Source organism: Bos mutus, chromosome 26, assembly GCF_027580195.1.
Source record: "Bos mutus isolate GX-2022 chromosome 26, NWIPB_WYAK_1.1, whole genome shotgun sequence".
Lineage (NCBI taxonomy): Eukaryota > Metazoa > Chordata > Mammalia > Artiodactyla > Bovidae > Bos > Bos mutus.
The window spans coordinates 6,445,279-6,466,688 of record NC_091642.1 but is presented as its reverse complement, the minus strand read 5'-3'; the positions used below and the strand labels follow the sequence as shown (position 1 = coordinate 6,466,688).

The 21,410-nt window shown below is 46.1% G+C and overlaps 1 protein-coding gene and 1 pseudogene across 1 annotated transcript in view; both read right to left on the bottom strand.

The window, feature by feature from the left end:
- ADAM12 (ADAM metallopeptidase domain 12) overlaps window positions 1–21,410 on the bottom strand; it is a 394,288-nt gene that overhangs the window by 92,704 nt on the left and 280,174 nt on the right. The window contains exons 7-9 of the mRNA XM_070363357.1: window positions 14,808–14,873; window positions 13,613–13,684; window positions 3,470–3,639 (exon numbers count right to left, since the gene is read on the bottom strand). Of these exons, the coding sequence (XP_070219458.1) occupies window positions 3,470–3,639; window positions 13,613–13,684; window positions 14,808–14,873 (308 nt within the window). The remainder of the gene's footprint in view (window positions 1–3,469; window positions 3,640–13,612; window positions 13,685–14,807; window positions 14,874–21,410) is intronic.
- Window positions 6,342–9,390, bottom strand: LOC102270213 (endoplasmic reticulum resident protein 29 pseudogene; annotated as a pseudogene).

The window sequence follows — 21,410 nt, the reverse complement described above, 5'->3', positions numbered from 1 at the left end:
AACTAAAAATTGAATAGTTGAGGTTTGGAAGCAACCTAAACATCCATTGGCAGAGGAATGGATAGAGAAGATGTGGTACACCTACACAGTGGGATATTACTCAGCCACTGAAAAGAATGAATAATGCCATCTGCAGCAACATGATGGGCCTAGAGATTGTCACGCTGAGTGAAGTAAGTCAGAGGAGAACTATGGTATGACATCCCTTATATGTGAAATCTAATAACAAATGATACAAATGAATTTGCTTACAAACCAGAAAGAGACCCACAGACTTAGAGAAAAAACTTATGGTCCTGGAGGGAAGGAAGGGGTTTCGGGATAGTTAGGGAGTTTGGAATGGATATGTACCCACTGCTATGTTTAAAATGGGTCACCAACAAGGAATTACTGTATGGCACATGGAACTCTGTTCAATGCTATGTGGCAGCCTGGATGGGAGCAGAGTCTGGGGGAGAATGGATACATGTGTATGTAGTATGGCTGAGTCCCTTGGCTGTTCACACCATTGTTAACTGGCTATCCCCCAATTCAAAATAAAAAGTTAAAAAATAAAATTATTCCTTGTTTACCTGAAATTCAAATTCAATAGAATATCCTGTATTTTATCCGGGAACCCTAACATAACAATGTTCCCTGTTTAATAAAGATAAGCCCCACCACAATCCTCCATACCTTCTTTCTGTCTCCCGCCCCATTTTCTGCTTCATTCTGCCCCATTCCAGAAAAAAAAATCAAACACTGTATTTGCTGAATCTCCTTTAAGCGAAACAAATAAATGGCCGTGTTTTCTTGGCCATGTACACATACAGATACCACACACATTATTTGAAAAGTCACACATTTTGGCAGTGCTCAGTTGGACCAAAAGGATAAGTATAGGCAAATAAAACTTCATCTGCGTACGTACGTATCCAGTCATTCATCCAGCCAGCCAGCCAGCCTATTACACTCCTGTGTACAGCCGTAGGGGCCACAGCTTTATATTTACAGTTGTATAGACCATTTTAACAGATACAATTAAACATACATATAAATAGTAAAGTTATATAAGAGGCTAATTTATTTCCAGATGTTCCGATTGGACAGGCTCCATTTGGGGGAAGAAATCAAAACAAAACACTCTGACTCTACTTTGAGTAGTTCGGGATTAATCAATGCATAAAATATGAGGCGACCGCAAATATCCAGGGGTGGAGGAAAAAAAAAAAACAACCCTGAGAAACGGCCAAAGTCAATTATCGGGGAATGCCAACAACCTCAGTTCAGACGAAGGCCTTTTCTAAAGTGAGCATATGGTAGGGCTGCTTTTCAACTTCCTACAAATGTTCAGTAAACTAGATCCAATGTGTGTGACAGGAAAGTGTCTCTGACCCCAAAGCTTTCAATTCAGTGATATGAGCTACATGAGAACAGAGTCTTGGCATAAATTGGGACTCCCTGGTGGTCCAGTGGCTAAGACTCCGTGGTCCCAAGGCAGGGCCTCAGGTCTGGTCCCTGGTCAGGGAGCTAGATCCTGCATGCCTAAGACCTGGCACCAGCAAACAAATAAGTACATACTTAAAAAAATAATGGTATCAGTTATTTAAAAATTTTAATAAAAAGTTCTTCTTTTTAGGAAAAAAATCTACTCCATGCAATCTTAGATTGTGCTGTTTTTTGCTTGATATAAAGGAGTCTGTAATATGTTACCAACGTACTATGTTAGAGGCATGCTTTTCCTTATTTTCTCCTCTTCGTGGTACTTATCATGCTCTGAAATATCCTTGTTTATTATCCTCTCCTCCCAGGAGGGACTTCCCTGGTGGCTCAGATGATAAAGAATCCGCCTGCAATGCAGAAGACCTGAGTTCCATCCCTGGGTCAGGAAGATGCCTGGAGAAGGGAATGGAAATCTACTACAGGATTCTTGCCTGGAGAATTGCATGGACAGAGGAGCCTAGTGGGCTACAGCCCATTGTGTCACAAAGAGCTGGACGCTACTGAGTGACTAACACTTTCACTTTTCCCTGTAGACTGGAGATTCCCAAGAACAGGGAGGTTTACTGTGTGCATCACTGTTATGTTTGAAGCCCTGAAAAGACGTTTTGTTACTAATTTGTGCTCAACGCACATTGGTGAAACAATAGAACACAAGGTTTATCTTTGACACCCTGGTATTCTCTGATCTAGAAAACCAAGAGAAACAACAAAACAGGAGGAATAAAAGTGTTCTTTCTTCAGGCAGCCGACAGGACCACTCTAATGTGCTGTCTTCAGATCTCGCAAAAATGTTTTTCACTAATAATGGCAGAAAATGAGCTTTTTAAAAAATATACCTCTCAGGACAACTTTATGTCAAGACTAAGCCTAGAGGGAGAGATAAATTGGGAGTTTGGGGTTGACATATAATAAATTCACCACTGGATCTATTATAAAATAGATAACCAACAAGGACTCTGCTCTATACTCTGTAATAACCTAAATGGGAAAAGAATTTGAAATGGAATAGATACATGTATATCTATCACTCTTGCCTGGAAATCCCATGGATGGAGGAGCCTGGTAGGCTATAGTCTATAGGGTCGCAATGAGTTGGACACAACTGAGCAACTTCTCTTTCTTTCTCTTTCTCTTATCTATAACTGAATTACTTTGCTGTACAGTTGAAACTAATACAACATTGTTAATCAACTATACTCCAATATAAAATTAAAAATAAAAAAGTAAAGAAATGAAAAGATCAATAATGAAGTAAATAAAATACGAGAGAAAAACATTAAAAAAGAAAAGTATTTATGAATATCAAAGTGTTGGTGGTGGTTTAGTAGCTAAGTGGTGTCCCACTCTTTCGACTCCATAGACGGTAGCCTTCCAGGATCCTCTGTTCATGGGATTCTCCAGGTAAGAATACCAGAGTGGGTTGCCATTTCCTTCTCCAGGGGATCTTTCCAACCCAGGGATCAAACCCGGGTCTTCTGCACTGCAGGCATTCTTTACTGACTGAGCTGTGAGGGAAGCCCCTAGTTCTATATATATAGTTTTATATATAAAACTTGTGACTTCCTCGGTGGTCCAGTGGTTAAGACTCTGCATACTTCCACTGCAGAGTAGGTTCGATCCCTGGTCGGGGAACTAAGATGCTATATGCCCCATGGTGTGCATTCCCTCACCCATCCACAAAAAAGACAAAGCCTAGAAAAAGCTGCATAGAGTAAATGACCAGGTATTAGAAGGAAATAAGACATCTGCTTGAGGGCTACGTTTCCCAGGGTATGCAAAGGAAGACTTCTTCAGCAGCCCCCAGTTTCAACTGAGAGGCCTCCCTCCAGCCAGTGGGGGCTGAGAAGCCCCCTTTGGGCCTGGTCCAGTGAGTGTGTTTTGAAGAACAGGTGCAGCTTCACTGCCTGTCAGGGGAGGCTAAGAGGAGGGCAGGTGTGCCAGGGGCACTCTTTGATCTTTAGCAAAGGAGAGACAGCAGACACCTTACCTGATGAGCTGTGCGTTGTCATGGGATTTGCGAGGCAGAAGCTTCATCTTTCTCCAGTCTAGAAACTCATGCAGGCTCGTGAATGGGTCCTGACTTATGGAGCATTTGTCAATGTCATTCCACACCTCCACGCCCACCAACACGATTCGAATGTTCAGTGGTCGGTAAAACTGAGGGCGACAGAAGACAGGTATCCTTGGGGGTCACTTTAACGAGAACTTGCAATGCCATGTAGAACAGACATGCAATGTAGAACAGGTGCAATTTCTGAACCTCGTTGACGTGATATGAAAAATCTCTCTGTGCTCCCTTGTTCCCATGGCATTAGAGTTGAAGGAATATTTTCAGTGACTGATGCAAAGTGATGTGCTAACTGGGTTCTCGAATAGGGTGGACTAATTAGATGTTAGAGTTAACTAGCCTTTTTAATGTCTCCGACGTGGCACAGTAGTAGGGAACCTGCCTGCCACTGCAGGAGACACAAGAGACTTGATTTTGATCCCTGGGTCGGGAAGATCCCCTAGAGAAGGAAATGGCAACCCACTCCAGTATTCTTGCCTGGGAAATCCCATGGACAGAGGAGTCTGGTGGGCTACAGTCCATGGGGTCGCAAAGAGTTGGACACAACTGAGCATGCACACCTTAATTGTAGGGAAGCATAGATTTCAACCGATTCATTGGTGATTAGAAATGGGTGCATAGATGTGTGTTATCGTTAATGTAATGTAGTTACATTACAGCTAAAGATTGCTAGCTCATATCTACTGCAAGAAAAACAATAAGTGTGGTAAGATCATTCAGACACTCTGCCAAGCGCAGTAATTTGTTCCTTTTAAGCAAAATGTTCTACCTATGAGTTACGGAAAATGAATCTGTATTGTTCTCAGCAAAGACTCAGACTTGGCCGACGCTATCATATTTTGTCACCTGTAAATGACCTAGTAGGTTTTAATTAAATGAACAGATCAATATCTTTCAGGATGATAAAGGCAGACACAGAATTCTTCATCAGGAACTTTGAGGACCATTTTTTCCCACAGGTCAGACTATAGTTCACCAACGCCATCATGGGAAAGATCTGGTAAAGGAAATTCCTCATTCCTTCTGGCACACAAATCACATCTTCTTGCTTTTCCATCCCCCATCTTTCTGTGTCCTTACTTCAACCTACAGCCTGTTCTCCACAAACAGGTCATCTTGGGTCAGAAGCAGGCAGAGCAACTGTTTCAATGGCTAAGGGAGAGTTTTGAGCCAGATGAGAGGTCAGAGTGGGGCCTTCCCAGGTGGCTCAGGGGTAAAGAATCCACCTGCCAATTCAGGAGACACAAGAGATGCAGGTTAAATCCCTGGGCCAGGAAGATCCCCTGGAGGAGGAAATGTCAATCCACTCCGGTACTCTTTTTTTTTTTTTAATGAAAACACTGAAACTTTAATTGGATCAGAATCATACCTGTCAAGAACCTGGGCAGTATACTCTTCTTTATAGCACCAGTTCCTTCTGAGGGGTATTTTCCAAGCCATCTAAGTGTTCCAGCTATCCCCGACTGGCTACAGAGATGTTCCAAGCACGGTCACAGCAGCATCAGTATCCACGCACGCTCAGATTTCTGTTTTCCTGCCACTTTTCCTCAGTTCAGTTCAGCTCAGTAGCTCAGACGTGCCCGACTTTTTGAGACCCCATGAACTGCAGTATGCCAGGCCTCCCTGTCCATCACCAACTCCCAGAGTTCACTCAAACTCACGTCCATCGAGTCGGTGATGCCATCCAGCCATCTCATCCTCTGTTGTCCCCTTCTCCTCCTGCCCTCAATCCCTCCCAGCATCAGGGTCTTTTCAAATGAGTCAACTCTTCACATGAGGTGGCCAAAGTACTGGAGTTTCAGCTTTAGCATCAGTCCTTCCAATGAACACCCAGGACTGATCTCCTTTAGAATGGACTGGTTGGATCTCCTTGCAGTCCAAGGGACTCTCAAGAGTCTTCTTCAACACCACAGTTCAAAAGCATCAATTCTTTGGCGCTCAGCTTTCTTTATAGTCCAACTCTCACATCCATACATGACCACTGGAAAAACCATAGCCTTGACTAGACGGACCTTTGTTGGCAAAGTAATGTCTCTGCTTTTTAATATGTTATCTGCTGCTGCAAAGTCATTTCAGTCGTGTCCGACTCTGTGTGACCCCATAGACGGCAGCCCACCAGGCTCCTCTGTCCCTGGGATTCTCCAGACAAGAATACTGGAGTGGGTTGCCATTTCCTTCTCCAATGCATGGAAGTGAAAAGTGAAAGTGAAGTCGTTCAGTCATGCCTGACTCTTAGCGACCCCATGGACTGCAGCCCACCAGGCTCCTCCATCCATGGAATTTTCCAGGCAAGAGTACTGGAGTGGGGTGCCATTGCCTTCTCCAAATATGTTATCTAGGTTGGTCATAACTTTCCTTCCAAGGAGTAAGCATCTTTTAATTTCATGGCTGCAATCACCATCTGCAGTGATTTTGGGGCCTAAAAAAAATAAAGTCTGACACTATTTCTACTGTTTCCCCATCTATTTGCCATGAAGTGATGGGACCAGATGCCATGATCTTCGTTTTCTGAATGTTGAGTTTTAAGCCAACTTTTTCACTCTCCTCTTTCACTTTCATCAAGAGGCTCTTTAATTCTTCTTCACTTTCTGCCATAAGGGTGGTGTCATCTGCATATCTGAGGTTATTGATATTTCTCCCAGCAGTCTTGATTCCAGCTTGTGCTTCTTCCAGCCCAGCGTTTCTCATGCCACTTTTCCTACCACTTCCTTGTATCCCAGGAGGTTTCACAGCCAGAAGGTAACTTAACCCTCCCCACCCCACCATACCCTGGAAAAGCCTGGTTGCCTTCTCAAGCTCCTTCTTCCCCTGCCTTCTTATGGAAGGCAGTCAAAATGTTGAAGCTCTTCTGGAGTTCTTTCTTCCCATCACTCGTCTTGTTCTTCTCAAACAGGTTGGTGATCCGGATCATCTCTGATGCTGGGAAATCCTCTCCTTGGTCCACAATCTTTCCCATGATCTTAAGGTACCACTTAGGCTGCTTCCTGTTGGTCTCCTTCACACTGATCGGTTGTCCTGCTCCTGCTTCAAGAGGGACTGGTAGGCTCCGATGAACTCCCCAGTAAAGGTGTCATATGCAGGCAGGCAACCAGGCATTCCTAGGTAGAGCCCATGTCCCTTCAGCCAGCGCTGGATGGCTCCAACCTTAACTGCCCCACTATACAGGATTGGGTTCTCAATGTCCCCATCCAAGAAGAGGTAAGAGGTAGAAGACTGGGTAGTTCCCTTTGTCCAGCTTGTATTGCTCGCTTAGCTCCATATTCAGCCCTTCTCACCATAATCTGAGATCCCCACCTCTGCCACCAGGAGATCATCGCCGGCAGCTGAGTTTTCAGCCAGACACTTGAACTCATCCTGCCTCTCACCCTAGGGGGACTGGGTGTCAAACTTCACCAAGACGAACTTGCTTTTAGGAATGACCTTGTAGAAAGTGGGCTTCCCTAATAGCTCAGTTGGTAAAGAACCCACCTGCAATGCTGGAGATTCTGGTTCTACTCCTGGGTCAGGAAGATCTGCTGGAGAAAGGTTAGGTTACCCACTCCAGTGTTCTTGGGCTTCCCTTGTGGCTCAGCTGGTAAAGAATCTGCCTGCAATGCGGGAGACCTGGGTTCGATCCCTGGGTTGGGAAGATCCCCTGGAGAAGGGAAAGGCTGCCCACTCCAGTATTCTGGCCTGGAGAATTCCATGGACAGAGGAGCCTGGCGGGCTATAGTCCCTGGGGTCTCAAAGAGTCAGCCCACACAGCAGTCGGAAAAGGGAAGAACTTCCCATGGTCCACAAGTACCTTGCTACTCCCCTGAGCATCACACAGACACAGAGGTGGCTCTGTGCTCGGCAGTCCAGGGGGTCAGGACATGGGAATCGCCTGGCTGGCTGTACTCCAGGTAGCCAAGGAGAAAGAGGTGGCTGGTGACGGCAGTTGAAGTTAAGCTCCAGATAGGAGCAGGTCCTATTGTCAGTTGCTGGAAGCCTCTGAGCCAATAAGGAACAAAAAACACAGAAGCACCACATCTGATAGTTAAGCCCCATTCCAACGTGCTGAGCTCAAGGGCCATAAACTCCACGAGGATGAGTGCTGACCCAAGGTTCTGACCCATGAGAGGCAGGCTCATCTTTTCCCTTGCTGATCTTCATCCCTCCTCCCCACCAGTCATCTGGTGAGCATTAGGTTAGCAGAAGAATGTGGCTGAAGCACAAACTACATCACAGAGTATAAACGGATCACAGCGGTCCAACTTGGTTTCAAGCAGATAACAATTATGGGCATTACATTAATAAGTTAATGAGACAATTATACGACCCAAATGCTGCCCAACAGCTTGTTTTTAATCAAGAGTTGCTTGGCTTGTGGTATCCACTTGCAAGCTCCCAGCCCAGGCTTCCCAGGAAAAATTAAGTTCCTGGCCTCCTTGGGAACTCTGCACATGTGTGCCTGGCTGCTGCACTTTGCTGGAGAGCTTACACTTTCAGCTGCGTTACAGACAAATGAAACAGAGATCAGAAGGCAGAAACACAGGCCATCCAGTCACCCATGTCCACACCAGCCTGCTATGAGACATCCTCAGGGTCACGTGCCCATGTGGGCTGCAGGGTTGTCATCCGTGCAGGGGACACTTTGCTTGCCTCTGGAGAGTGGCGTATGGAAGTGGTCACTAAGGGCTGTCAAGGTCCAGCTATCATTGTTTCTCAGAGTTAGCTTTGGGGCTGACTACTCGGGATCTTTTCATAGTAATGATGGGTTGCAGTTTTCATCTATTGTTGTTGCTGGTCAGTCACTTGTCTCCCTCTTTGAGACCCCATGGACTGCAGCATGCCAGGCCTCCCTATCCTCCACCGTTTCCCAGAATTTGCTCAAATTCATGTCCACTGAGTCAGTGATGATGTCTGACCACCTCATCTTCTGCCGCCCCCTTCTCCTTTTGCTTTCAATCTTTCCCAGCGTCAGGGTCTTTTCTAGCAAGTCGGCTCTTCAAATCAGGTGGCCAAAGCACTGGAGCTTCAGCTTCAGCATCAGTCCTTCTAATGAATATTCAGGACTGATTTCCTTTAGGATTGACTGGTTTGATCTTGCTGTCAAAGGGACTCTTAAGAGTCTTCTCCAGCACCAACAATTCAAAAGTATCAATTTAAATTCTAAAAAGATGATGCTGTTAAAGTGCTGCACTCAATATGTCAGCAAATTTGGAAAGCTCAGCAGTGGCCACAGGACTAGAAAAGGTCAGTTTTCATTCCAATCCCAAAGAAGGAAAATGCCAAAAAATGTTCCAGCTATTAGTCCCCTCAAATTACATCCTTTGAACAAATTCCGTATCTAGAAGCATATAATAGAGCCCCTTCTCTCTAAAACTGGTGCTACCGGTGAACTGTCACACATGCTGAACTTACATCGTGTCTTCACACAGAATCCCTTGGCTGCCTGTTGGGATGGACTTCCCAGACTGCGGGTGGCTTCCCATTGGTTCTTCCTAATAACAATGGCCAGAGCTAACGCTTATGAGCATTCCCTACGCCCTAGGCATGGTGCCAAAAACTTCCCATGTGCTCTCCTAGACCTCACAGCACTCTGTGAGTTAAGAACTATTGTTGTTTCCATGTTACTGTCAAGGTGTTGAGACGTGGAGGAGGTGAACTACTCCAGCTGTGACTGGCATAGCTGGAGTTTAAACACAGGCAGGCCGGTGCCCAGGTTTTAAACACCGCTCAGTAACCCAGCCAGGTAAAGGGGAGTGCTCAGATTCCCTTCCAAGATGATCCACTGTGACCACAGGCCCAGCAAGAAGCACATGTAGAGTGTAGCAGTTGCCTGTCTGGCCTGTGAATCCCAGGATGTACGTGGCCATGGTCCAAGACCAGCTAAATCGATTCACCCGTTAACCCTGCAATGACAAGCACCTGCTTGGCTCTGGCTGCAGGCTCAACTTGGCACTGGCACCAAGAACAAGGTTTAGGATACCCTTGACCTTGACTCTCAAATGCTCAGGGGTCAGCCAGACGTTCGAGGCAGGGGACTCCTAGCCATTATTACAGGAAAATCGAATCCACCGAACTGCCCAGAAGGGTGCAGACAGGAAGTTCAGGGGATGCTGGACTTGACGGCTCCAAGAAGGCTTTCGAGAAGTGGATCTGAGAACACACGGGTAGGATTACAGGGCGGTGCGCCGGGCTCCACCACAGGGACGTGCATCCTGCGGGCAACTGGCCTGGGAGGGGCGGGGACGAGGACTCACACTAGGGGGAAAATACCTGAAGATAAATGCATGCAAGATGAGCCAGTCCTTCAGAAGTGGGGCACAGAGGCGCAGCCGGCATGGACAGGCCGTTGGTGCTAACGTCATCATGAGAAAGAAGTAGGACAGACAGGAGGGAGAGGCAAGGGGGGCGATGACATCATCTGGCAGCCACACAGCCCACTGGTCCCGCCCTGCGGTGTAACTGCGGCCTGGGGAACGTCTTCCTTCCCAGGTAAGGGTTGTGCCTGCCAGTTCGAGCACCAGACACGTTTTCTGCGTTCCAACTCAGGGGAACTGCCTGAGTTGTTCTGAATGTCACCTCTGTCCCTAAATCACTTCTCGGACTCTCGGTCTGGGACGTCTTTCCCCTCTTCCCTTTGAGCCAACACAGCCAGCCAAGTAGTTATTACTTAAGAATAGCTAAGAGGAGCCAAGATTTCTGCAAATGAGGAAGTTGCCACTGGAACAGTCATTGTTTTTTTAAGCCAAGATGCTCCCACTTGTAGTTGCAAAACTACATTTGGAACACTCGCTACAGCCCAGAGCCCATCAGTTAGCAGACTTGGGTGCACAGAGCATCCGATGGAGCCTGGGTTACCCCGTGGGTCTTCAGGGTCTGCTGGGGATGGACACATATGTTTGCTCAGTCATTCAGCTCTCTGCTTGCTAGAAACATAAGAACAGGCGTGCTGGTTAACGCCCCTGAGTCTGTCAGGACTTTTCTCAGATATGTGGTTTTCTAAATACCAGGGCAGGTTATTAACAACCCCCTAGTTGCTCATTCCTGCTTCTGCAAACTGAAGCAAGAAATAATACAGAATAATATATAAAGAAACACAAACACGGAAGACCAAGCATATCACTTTAAAACAGGATTTCAGCAATTACCGGCTCAAGTTTAATATTGTTCATGGTTTCTGTTTACTTCCAAGGCTTAAGAAGTTCTTGAATTCTTTGTTTCTTGGTCCTGCCTCATTGGAGACGTCTGGAATGGACTCACCCGAGGCCCCACCCAGGCCAGTCAAACCAGAGTCCCTGGACTGAGACTTGGAATCAGCATTTTGAAAGCAAAGATACAGACACACATTCACATAAACAAACAAACCTTGAGAGGGGACTCTAATGCCCAGGCCGGGCCAGAGCCAGGTCTGACTCCTATTGTTGTTCAGTCCCTAAGTCGTGGCCGACTCTTTGCGACCCCATGGACTGCAGAGCATGCTAGGCTTCCCTGTCCTTCACTGTCTCCTGGAGTTTGCTCAAACTCACGTCCACTGAGTCAGTGATGTTATCCAACCCTCTCATCGTCTGCCATCCTCTTCTCCTCTTGCCCTCAATCATTCCCAGCAGCAGGGTCTTTTCCAGTGAGTCGGCTCTTCACATCAGGTGGCCAAAGTGTGAAGTTGTGAGTCAGTCTGTGCAGGGCCACCCAAGATGGATGGGCCATGGTGGAGAGTTCTGACTCCTATGGTCTCTGGCATAACCTTTGGGATCCATCCTTCCCTCCCTGCCAGAAGGACTGGCCATCTATAGAAATTCTCCTACATCCACTTTACTTGGGGATCAAGTAAATTTTCAAAAATGAGTTATTCAAAATACATCCGCAAGCATGGGCTGCCTGGGAATCTGACCTGCCTAAAAGTTCATGTGGATGCGGATGGTATTATCCTATGATCCCAGGATGCCAACAGCCATCTGTGTTCTTCCTGGTTTCAGAAAGTTCCTTCCAGCTATAGCCACTGTCTGAGCACCATGCCCTTACCTCCAACCGCTCAGGGTACCCCAGGAGACCCCTGTTCTTGCTTCTTTGGGCACGAAGCCTCGTCCACCTCTCATCACAAACTTGTGCTCATTTGGACCCCAGCTCTTCTCAGCCTCTGCTTCTGCTTGGTCAGGGCAGGCTGGGATCCACAGAAAGTGGGTAGAGACAAGGCCAAAAACTCCCGCAGAGGGGGTGTCATAGAGATCAGGCTCACCCCTGGTCCTGCCTTTTAATGCTGCTCAAACATGTGCTGATTACTTAACCAGCCTCTGCAAACTTCAGCTTCCTCTGCTATAAAAATGGGAATACTGGTGTCTACCTGGAGGTGTCTGCAAAGCACTGAGACCCTGGCATGTAGAAATTTCTCAGTACACTTATTAGGCACCCCTCCTTCAAGTGTCTCCAAATCCCTACTTCCCCAGACCCAGGTCAGATCTTCATGATTTCTATACAACAGAAGCCCACCAGCCCTCTTTGACTCTAGTGACTCCATCCTCCACTCTAACTGCAGGCACCAGTGTGTGACCCTGTTCATCTGCTCTGCTTAAAAACATTCTCCTGGATTTCCACTGACAGCAGAATAAAATCCCAGTAGAGTCGAGATGGCTTCACAGAGCACCCAGGGCTCTGACCAGTGAATCCCCTGCAGCTTCATCTCCTCCTGCCCTAACTGTGCATGCAGATACATCCATCTGACACACGCACACACACACACACTCACGCATGTGCTTGTGTGCACACACACCCCCTACCGCTTAGGTAGACGGAGTTACTTGCATGTGCAAATGCATGGGGAGCAAGCCAGTTGAGGGCTCCTGGTGAAACAGTACTCTTCAAAATCGCCTTGCTGCGAAGCCTCCCTGACCTCCAGGAAGATGTAAGCGGTTCTCTTCTGCACCCCACAGCACTTGATTGACAGCATCCACCCAGTTCCCATCACGCCGGACCACACCAAGTGGCTTATGGGTCTGCTTCCCTACAAAGCTGTGATCTCCCTGAGCAGATGGACCCCATCTGATGCATTCTGGATTCCTGATGCACGGTGCTCGGTTCTGCCCATAAGGCCTCATAGAATGGAGTTGCATTTCTACAAGGGCTTTTGCTTTCATCTTTTCAGAAAACTTTGAAAAGTCAATTTGAATATAATAAGATCGCTTGGAAACACAGCTACTGTGAAGCATCTTCAAACTGCTATCTGTAAACTGTGAGCATTTCAGAGAATCCCCGCCAGGAGAGCTTCAGCAATGAGCCGGGGCCGCTTTCTGGTTCCCACTGTGCTCAGAGGCAGGAGACAGACTTACTGCTGAGAATAATGTTCATGTTCAGACAGGGGCTGCCAGCCACGTAGCACATGAGAACCACCTGGGAGCCTAGGAAGCCTGATGTCCAGCCCACACCCCTCCTTTGAAAGCAAGGCCTTTGAAAGCTTCTGGGCAACTCCAGCGGCTCTGGGCTGAAAGCCCTTAGCGCCAATGAGCCGACGCTCTCTCAGAGTGTGTTGCCGAAGGCGGCTGGCGCACGTGGTTTCACCTCGTGAACAGCTCGTGGAAGGAGCGTTGGTGAGCAAATACACCTGGGCCAGACCAGACTTTCAGGATCTCGTCCAACTCTGAAGTCACCTTTGCAAAGGTGAGCTCCCTCCTGAGTTCATGGTGAAGAATTTTCCAGCAGCAGATTGAGCCAAAAGCCAACTGCTGCATCCCAGGACTGTGAAGCCCATAGGTCCCTTATTGATGAGAGCCGACCCTCAGGCGGCTGTGGGACCTGCCCAGGGAGGCCTGGGGAGAGGCCTGCTGAGCACTTTCAATAGGGTCACATGTGCCATCTGGTTCAGGATCCAGCCGGGGAGATCAGGATGGGAGGAGATGGATCCCAAGGCCACCGTGGTCCAGACAGCATGGGGGCATCTCATGCAGCTACTCCAAGCCCTGGGGGTCTTCAAAGGAAGGGAAAGTCGGGTACCAGAGGCAGAAGCTGGCCTTCTGAAGTCAGATGGGCTGTGTTTCATTCCCTCCACCTCATTCCCAAACGTTTACACTATGTGAGTGATTTAATTACCCCCAAAGAACTTACCTTGTCAACGTGATTAGCGATCTCTATTAATCGCTGCTTGACTTTTTCCAGATCTTTTCCTTGCCTCTGAAACTTAATAATTTTAAATGTCAGCATTAATAACGGTAAGACCATCAATCAAATCTCATCTTCTCGGCTCCTGGAAATGTGAAGTCTTGGGCTTTGCAACCCCCTAGGGCCCTCCCTGGTTTATGGTGAAGTGAGCTCCCATTCTGCCGAGTAATTTCCCTGTCCAGGGACTTTCTGAAACTCCCTGAAATTCACCCAAGCCAAGTGCTCATAAGACAGTAACTTTTGTGATTTTTTCCAGCCTCATAAATGATGGAGGCAGTGACATGTTTTGGCAAAGAGAAAACAGACAACCAGAAAGCAGCCCAAAGCCATTCTTCATATCATCGACTTGATTTGAACTTCCTCCGAAATTTCTTTTATATTTGTTTTTAAAAATTAAAGAGTGAAAGTAATAGAAGCTCATGGCAGCAAGTCAAACAATACAGAGAATGGATAAAAGTTAATAAATTCCCCCTTCTCCTCTCTAATCTGACCTTCCAGACTGGGAACAGTTTCCTGAGAAATTGTCAAATCTGTTTCATTCATATGTGTTGAGCCAGCTTGGGAGAAAATGTCACCTAATTCATGATAAGTAGCAGTGGCAAGAAATGAACACAGAAAAGATAATCTAAAAAAAAAAAAAGAGCTAATTAAAAATTAATTTAAAGAAAAAAACTAGCACGGGATAAAGCCGTATTTCAGAAGGTAGGATTTTTCTGCTGTTTCTATAGCCTTCATTCATTCATTCATTTTGTTTAGAACATATTGGAAATTTTTTAAACTAAATTTTCCCCCAAAGTGTTTTAGAATACATTCTAAAACCATCTGCTATTTCCCACAAATAATTCTCCCTGTTTGGAGAGCTTAGCTGCTATGGCAGCTCTATAGTCCTTGCTAATATTTTTTTTCTGCAGCCCTTGCTAATATTTTGTAATAGCAGATACATTTTTAATGTTTTATACCTTGTAAGATCAGGGAGCCACTTTTCCCCATGGGTTGTTCACAATGCTCTTAAGGCCTCATAGAAAATGAGGTTAATTAAAGCATGTAATAATTTGCTAAACATTTTCTTTTCCCTGTGGTGGTTGTTGTTGTTGTTGTTGTTGTTTTTTAAATCAACCAAGAAATTTCAGACAGTTCTTACCTCTCGGTTATCGGCGACGATGACAAGCTCTACGTACTTGGTCATCTTGAGGGTCTCTCTTTTTTGCTGCCAAAAGTAAACGTGGATTTAATTTCCCTGATGGTCTCTCTGGGGCTTTCAGAACACTGTCAGCATCTCTCGACAGAAGTATCGGAGCTAAAGGGACACCCCGCCCCTACCAACAACACTGGCTCCCACACCTCTGTTCCACCTAGGAGTTCACCTCTGACCCCAACGACTTCTGTAAAACCATCTCAACATGAGCCATCAGTTTCCATTCCCATCAGGGAAGTCCCTAAAAAGGAATCTAACCTTTGCGCTGGATCACTGATTTTAGGATCAGAATGAGTTGAAATCACCATTAAACAAACACACACACATAAACAGGCAACTCTGGGGCAGAAGCCCATGGCTGTGCATCTCAGGCTGGATGCAGCACATGTCAAGACCACTGTAGAAATCGCTGGGCTTCAGGGTTTCACGGGTGTTCCCTTTGCCTTTGTGGCCCAGTTTTGTGATGTGAGAAAAGCAGAGGAGAAAAGCTTTGCTCACGTCACAAAATCAGAGGAGAATGTATTTTAAGCTGGAACTGCCCTTCTGGGGGAAAACTGCATAGTCTAGGCCAGAAGGCTGATTTCTTGTGGCTGATGGTTGAAAAATCTGGTTAGATGCAAAGGAAAAATGGGGAACAACTGAGCCAGGCGAGAAGGAGGTATTAGGAGGAAAACCAGAAAGGAACAAAAGAAACAGAACAGAAAGAAACATTTTCAAGAAAAAAAAAAAAAAAGGCTGAAATATGCGACTAGAGAAAAGCGATTTGGTAAGACTGCAATAGTCGAGAAGAATAAAGACCTTGTTTATCAAGGGGTAGGGCTGAAGAAGAGGCAGACGGCCCAAGCACGAACTCCCTCCCCATTAAAGGCAGCCTCTGAAGTGGGTGACATTTTAATCACGTTTCCTCAAAAAACACTCACACTCTTCCATGAATTACTGGGAGAATCCCAAAGGCATTTTTCGGAGAGGAAAAAAAAAAAAAGAGCAATTCATGGAGGGTGGTCTCAAAAAGCCAACTTTAAAAGCAAAAAATAAAGCCTTCTGTTTTTGCAATAAAATGGAGTCAGAGGAAATGGGGGTTGAACAGGTCTGGCTCCCCATAACTGATATCGCTGCTTTACGAGTTAACTACACTCTGCTTAACCTTGAAAACTTGCATGTTACAACCAGGCTTTCAGACAAAAGCAAAAATGACCAAGGCCTGGTCTGAATCAGCTTTCCAGTCACATAATCCTGAGGGAAACATCTTTTATAAAACAAATCCCCATTGGTGCAGGGCCTTCCAAACAGATTTTTACAAGAAAAATGTGTTTGTATCATAGCAGTGTTCCTCCTTGCTGCCCAGCTATGCTGATTCATGAATTTTGATATCTCTAAAGAAATCTCAGGGCTTCCCTGGTGACTCAGATGGTAAAGAATCTGCCTGCCAACGCAGGAGACCCAGGTTTGCCCTTGGGTTGGTAAGATCCCCTGGAGGAGGGCATGGCAACCCACTCCAGTACTGTTGCCTGGAGAATCCCATGGACAGAGGTGCCTGGAGGGCTACAGTGCATGGGGTCACAAAGAGCTGGACACGACTAAGCGACTGACACTTTCACTTTCACTTCAAAGAAATCTGGAAACCTTTTGGAGGGAGGAAGAGTAAAGCACCATGAAAGCTATGATTTCTCATACTTTAACAACATTACAAGGAAAAAAGTTCAGTTTAGTAACTATATGTTGTAGGCATGTTTCATGGGGACCAACCTACTCACAAAGGGAAAATGACCAGCCCCGGTGGTGCCCGCTGGTCTACACAAAATGAGATGCCATCTTAAAGTGGTTCCTCCTTCCTGAGGGGTGGAAGGCAGAAGCCTCTGCCCCCCATAATTCCCTGATTTACCATTCACAGACTCATCTTACAGAAGAAAATACAGCTCTATTAAAGGAAAAATAAATTAACCTCCCATCGAAAAACTCATGGAGAGAGCCCTGGTTGCTTAGATGTTTACACCTTTCGGACTGCAAAGGGGTGAAATGAACGGCCAGGGGACAGTTCCAAATGGCCTTGGATCATCATTTAGAAAATACACAATTCCAGATAATGAAAACAAACACAAGAGCCCGATTTTCCTGTCTCTGCAGTTTTCAGAGAAGTCCACATTTTCTCATGAATGCAGAGAATTGCAAGCTCAGAGAGACGCCTAACCACATAATAATAAAAAGCCACAGGGGAGTGGCCGGTTCATGGCTGCAGAGGTTCCTTTTCCACCAGCTGCACACACAGAGAGGCTTAAATTACCTCCACATGATTCCCACCTATCTGGGCTATCCAGTTAAAAAATCATATTCAAAGTGTTTGATTTTGAATCAGAGAAACATTGAAACTGGTTGCTTGATGCAATTTTCATTTGGGTCGGGGGGAGATTGAGGAAACAAACACCCTTCCCCAAACAGGTGAGAACATGAGCCTCTGAGAATGGCCCAACCATTTCTGCTCCAAGGTTGGAGGCATTCTTTGAGTCTTGCTCAAGTGGGAAGCTGTTCCCTGGCCTCTCAAAGTTGTCACAGTCAAGGTCTCGGGAAGAATGGCCCCCACACATTTTCATAATAAGAACTCTGGCTCTGAGAACTCAACTTGAGTCCGAAAAAACAAGCTGAGATTAGGGGGGCAATAAATTCTCAATGCAACTCTCTCTTCCTACGGGCCAGACCCCTGAAATAACCTGATAAGAACACAAGTCCTAAGGCTGGGAGAGCTTGGGTTGTAGCAGCAAGCAGGATGGCTATTGTCTAGTGAGCGAGGGCAGGGCATGGGTGAGATGCGGCCAAGGATGGGGACAGAGGACAGGGCCCAGAGTGAGGAGGCTGACGGGTAACCTAACTGTCCGAGAGCAGTGGGGCTCCCTTGGAGGTGAGATTCTTTACATATCACCCTGGCTGATGGGAGGAGAATGGATTATAGGGGGACAATGGTGGAAGTGGGGGAGCAGATGACCACTTGTGACAGTTTGAGGCAGTAAAAAGATGGAGCCAGGCAAACAGATTCAAGTTGGATGTTTTAACCAAACAACAACAACAATAAAATAACAATGGATCTAGGACCGTATGCAAAGACGGCAAGTTCAGCAAATTCGGTGACTCAAAAGTTTGATTTAACTCCTTCTTTGTAAAGAAAGATCATTGTTGACTCAAGCTAGACTCCATGCCTTGCTCTAAGACCACTTAATGAGTATTTATGAGCTGAGCCCTGGTCTTGGCTGTGAAAGGTCATCTCTACCATCCTTACGAACGATTTGCATGGGGATGAAGCACCTGGATCACATCTGCGTGGAATACAGCCTCGGAGGACTGGCTAATATATAGGCTGCAGAACCAACAAGGAAATGAGACAAACGCTGGAAGGACGGACTGAGTCTGACGTACTGAATGTTAATGGGCACAAACTCAAAGTATCGAACTTGAGTCCAAAATGCCTGTGGCAGAAGTGAGAGCTAGTATTTATTTTTCTAGAGCTTTAATTTATTCAAGACTCAATAGGAATCCACATCTGGAGATTTTCGAACCTTGGTTCTCACTGAGAGATGCTCAGAGCTCAGGGCTAAGGAAGCAATAGCAGGGCTGGTCATGTTATCCACCAAAATTTAACAGTGACTAGGGCAGTAAGGGCACTTGGTATGGCCTCTTAGAGGAGGTATTGAGGTGGGAGTGGTTATAGTGAAAAGAAAGTGAAAGTCGCTCAGTCGTGTCCAACTCTTAGAGACCCCATGGACTGAATAGCCCATGGCATTTTCCAGGCCAGAATACTTGAGTGGGCAGCCTTTCCCTTCTCCAGGGGATCTTCCCAACCCAGGGATTGAACCCAGGTCTCCCACATTGCAGGCAGATTCTTTACCAGCTGAGCCACAGGGAAGCCCAAGAATATTGGAGTGGGTAGCCTATCCCTTCTCCAGCAGATCTTTCCAAACCAGGAATTGAACGGAGTCTCCTGCATTGCAGGTGGATTCTTTACCAACTGAGCTATCAGGGATGTGGTTACAGTAGAGAGAAATTAAACATGCATGCTCTAATTAACAAGTTTTCCAACAATTCTGGTTAGTTCCTGATATTCAACTATTACTAGTGGATTCCCTGGTGGCTCAGAGGGTAAGGCATCTTTCTACAATGCGGGAGACTGGGGTTCAAGCCCTGGGTTGGGAAGATCCCCTGGAGAAGAAAATGGCAATCCACTCCAGGACTATTGCCTGGAGAATCCCATGGACAGAGGAGCCTGGTAGACTACAGTCCATGGGGTTGCAAAGAGTCGGACATGACTGAGCGACTTCACTCACTCACAGATAATCGATTCTGCTGTTAATACCACCCCCACGACCACCACTACCATGGCTTCTATTAAACCAGTACAGCAGCCTGTCTAGAAGACCTAGAGCAACAGCCCTGGTCCATTTCAGATTGGCGGCGTTTGAGGAAACCCCACAGGGTCTCCCTGACAGGCTGTGCTATTTGTACTCAATAGACCAAGTGCACATTGCTTTTTTAGAGAAGGCAATGACTTCTACATGTGACTCACAATTATCCATACTAGTGGAGGGGAACAATAGCACAGATAATCCCCAGGGAGGATAATTCAACAATAATTTACATCTGCCTTCAGGATGTATTCTGTGATTTGCTCCAGTAGCAGATTTACAGCCTTTACCTTCCTTAGAGACTGCTCAGGCTTGTGTTAAAATTCGTTTGCATTTTTGAATGACCAGCTGGTGGAGGGGGAGGGCGAAGTCCCAGCAGGGCTGAATGGCCGGGGCTCTGCGGGCTGGGCGTAAAAACCTGCAGAGGATGGAACTGGCAAGGAAGGCCCCTGGCTGCAGGCACCCTTCCGGAAGCAACTTGGGTTCTCACTAAAATCTAACAGAGAGCCTTGTAAAAATGACAAACAATAGCTCAAGCTGATATTATAGCCGGTGCATACCCTGAGTGCAGATTTATTCCCGCTGCTCCTTGAAGAAAAACACACACATCTGCAGAAAAATCTCAGCCTGCAAGCCCATCTTTGCAATAGTTAACATTTAGTAGGGGCAGAACAGAGCTAGGAAAACGCAAATGCATTTGCTGCAGTGCATAAACCAGAGGAGTTAGCCGAAGTTACATTGATTTTTGAGTATAAGATAAAGGCAGTGTTAAGTCTGGCAGGCAAGCGGCACAGAACTCGAGTACTTTCCTTTCATGTTTACCAAATAGTCTCGTATACAATTCCAATTCTCACATATTCCACTTATTTGAAAATTATTTTTGGTATTGTTTTCATGATACAGATGTGCTTTCTGTCAAAGACATGTTCCCTTCCGTAAAAACAATCACAACATTTTCTAGACAGAAACACTGAGAGTCTCGTCTAAGTGCATGTGATAGTCCCCCCTTTTGATTTAAAGGTTCATTTATGCTTCCATATGCATTATTAACAAAACACCATTGTTATTCAGGTTTTCTCCATCTCTCTACAAGTCAAAATGATTGGAAATTACTGGGCCGATCACAGGTCTAGGGAGCTGTAAGCTTAGTTAAAGAATTAAAATATGGCTGGCCAGGACCGACCAGGCATGCACTTCTAAATGAAATGGCAAACATATCCGAGTGCTGCTTAAACTGTCAAGTTATAAATCTCACAAGGTGGATAACGTATGTTCAATGAGGTACTCAAAGCAAGGCGCCTCAAAAACAAAATGCAAATATTCTATTTGTTTATGACTGTGAAGGCTACGGTCCCATCCCATCTTATCTGAGGTCTGGAATCAAAGGCGAGAGCCTTTGAAACGTAAAGCAAACATGCCCTGGGAGCACAGAGGCTGGTCTCTGGGACTCCATCTCTTAACTCTGTCCCTCTTAAAGGGGTGGGGGGAGGAGAAGGGAGATTCTCTGGAGCTGCTTCTGCTGGTGATGCGGGTACTTGTCAAGCCCTATTCCTGGAGGTTGAGATCTTCGCTCCCCTGCTGAGAGTCAATGTCAAGGTCAGCCATAGTGCCTGACACAGGGTGATGGGGAAGAACAAGGAAAAACGAGGCTGCAAGCACCAGCTGTAGAAACCCTTGGGAGTATATTAACAAAGAGAGGAAGTTTGGGTCACACGGGCAGAATCAGAACGGAAAGAATGAATGCAAAATTAAAATGAAAAGTCCTGAAGTGGTTCAGTTAAGAGCAGGTTAGGGGAACACCACCTAGCCACAGCCAACAGGAAATTTTTAAGAAGGAGAAATCGTTTAGGATAACATTTACTGTTTGGAGAAAAATGATTAGGAATACAAAGAGGCACAGTTTTCATAAAGCTTTGAGTGGGAAGCAGTATAACCCTCAAAGTCAGGTAAGACGAAGGGTGTTAAGTGGAACTCTGAAAACCTGTCAAAGTCAGGGGAGACAAAGAGTGTTAATTGTCAAGTGATAAGTTGTGCTTATCAAATGTAAGCACAAGTGATATCATATGAACGGATTCTGGATTTCTTGTCGACAGAGGAAGGGGAAAGACAGAGATGAGAAATCAGTAAATCACTGATCGCTTCCTATCAGGTTGTGCTCCTT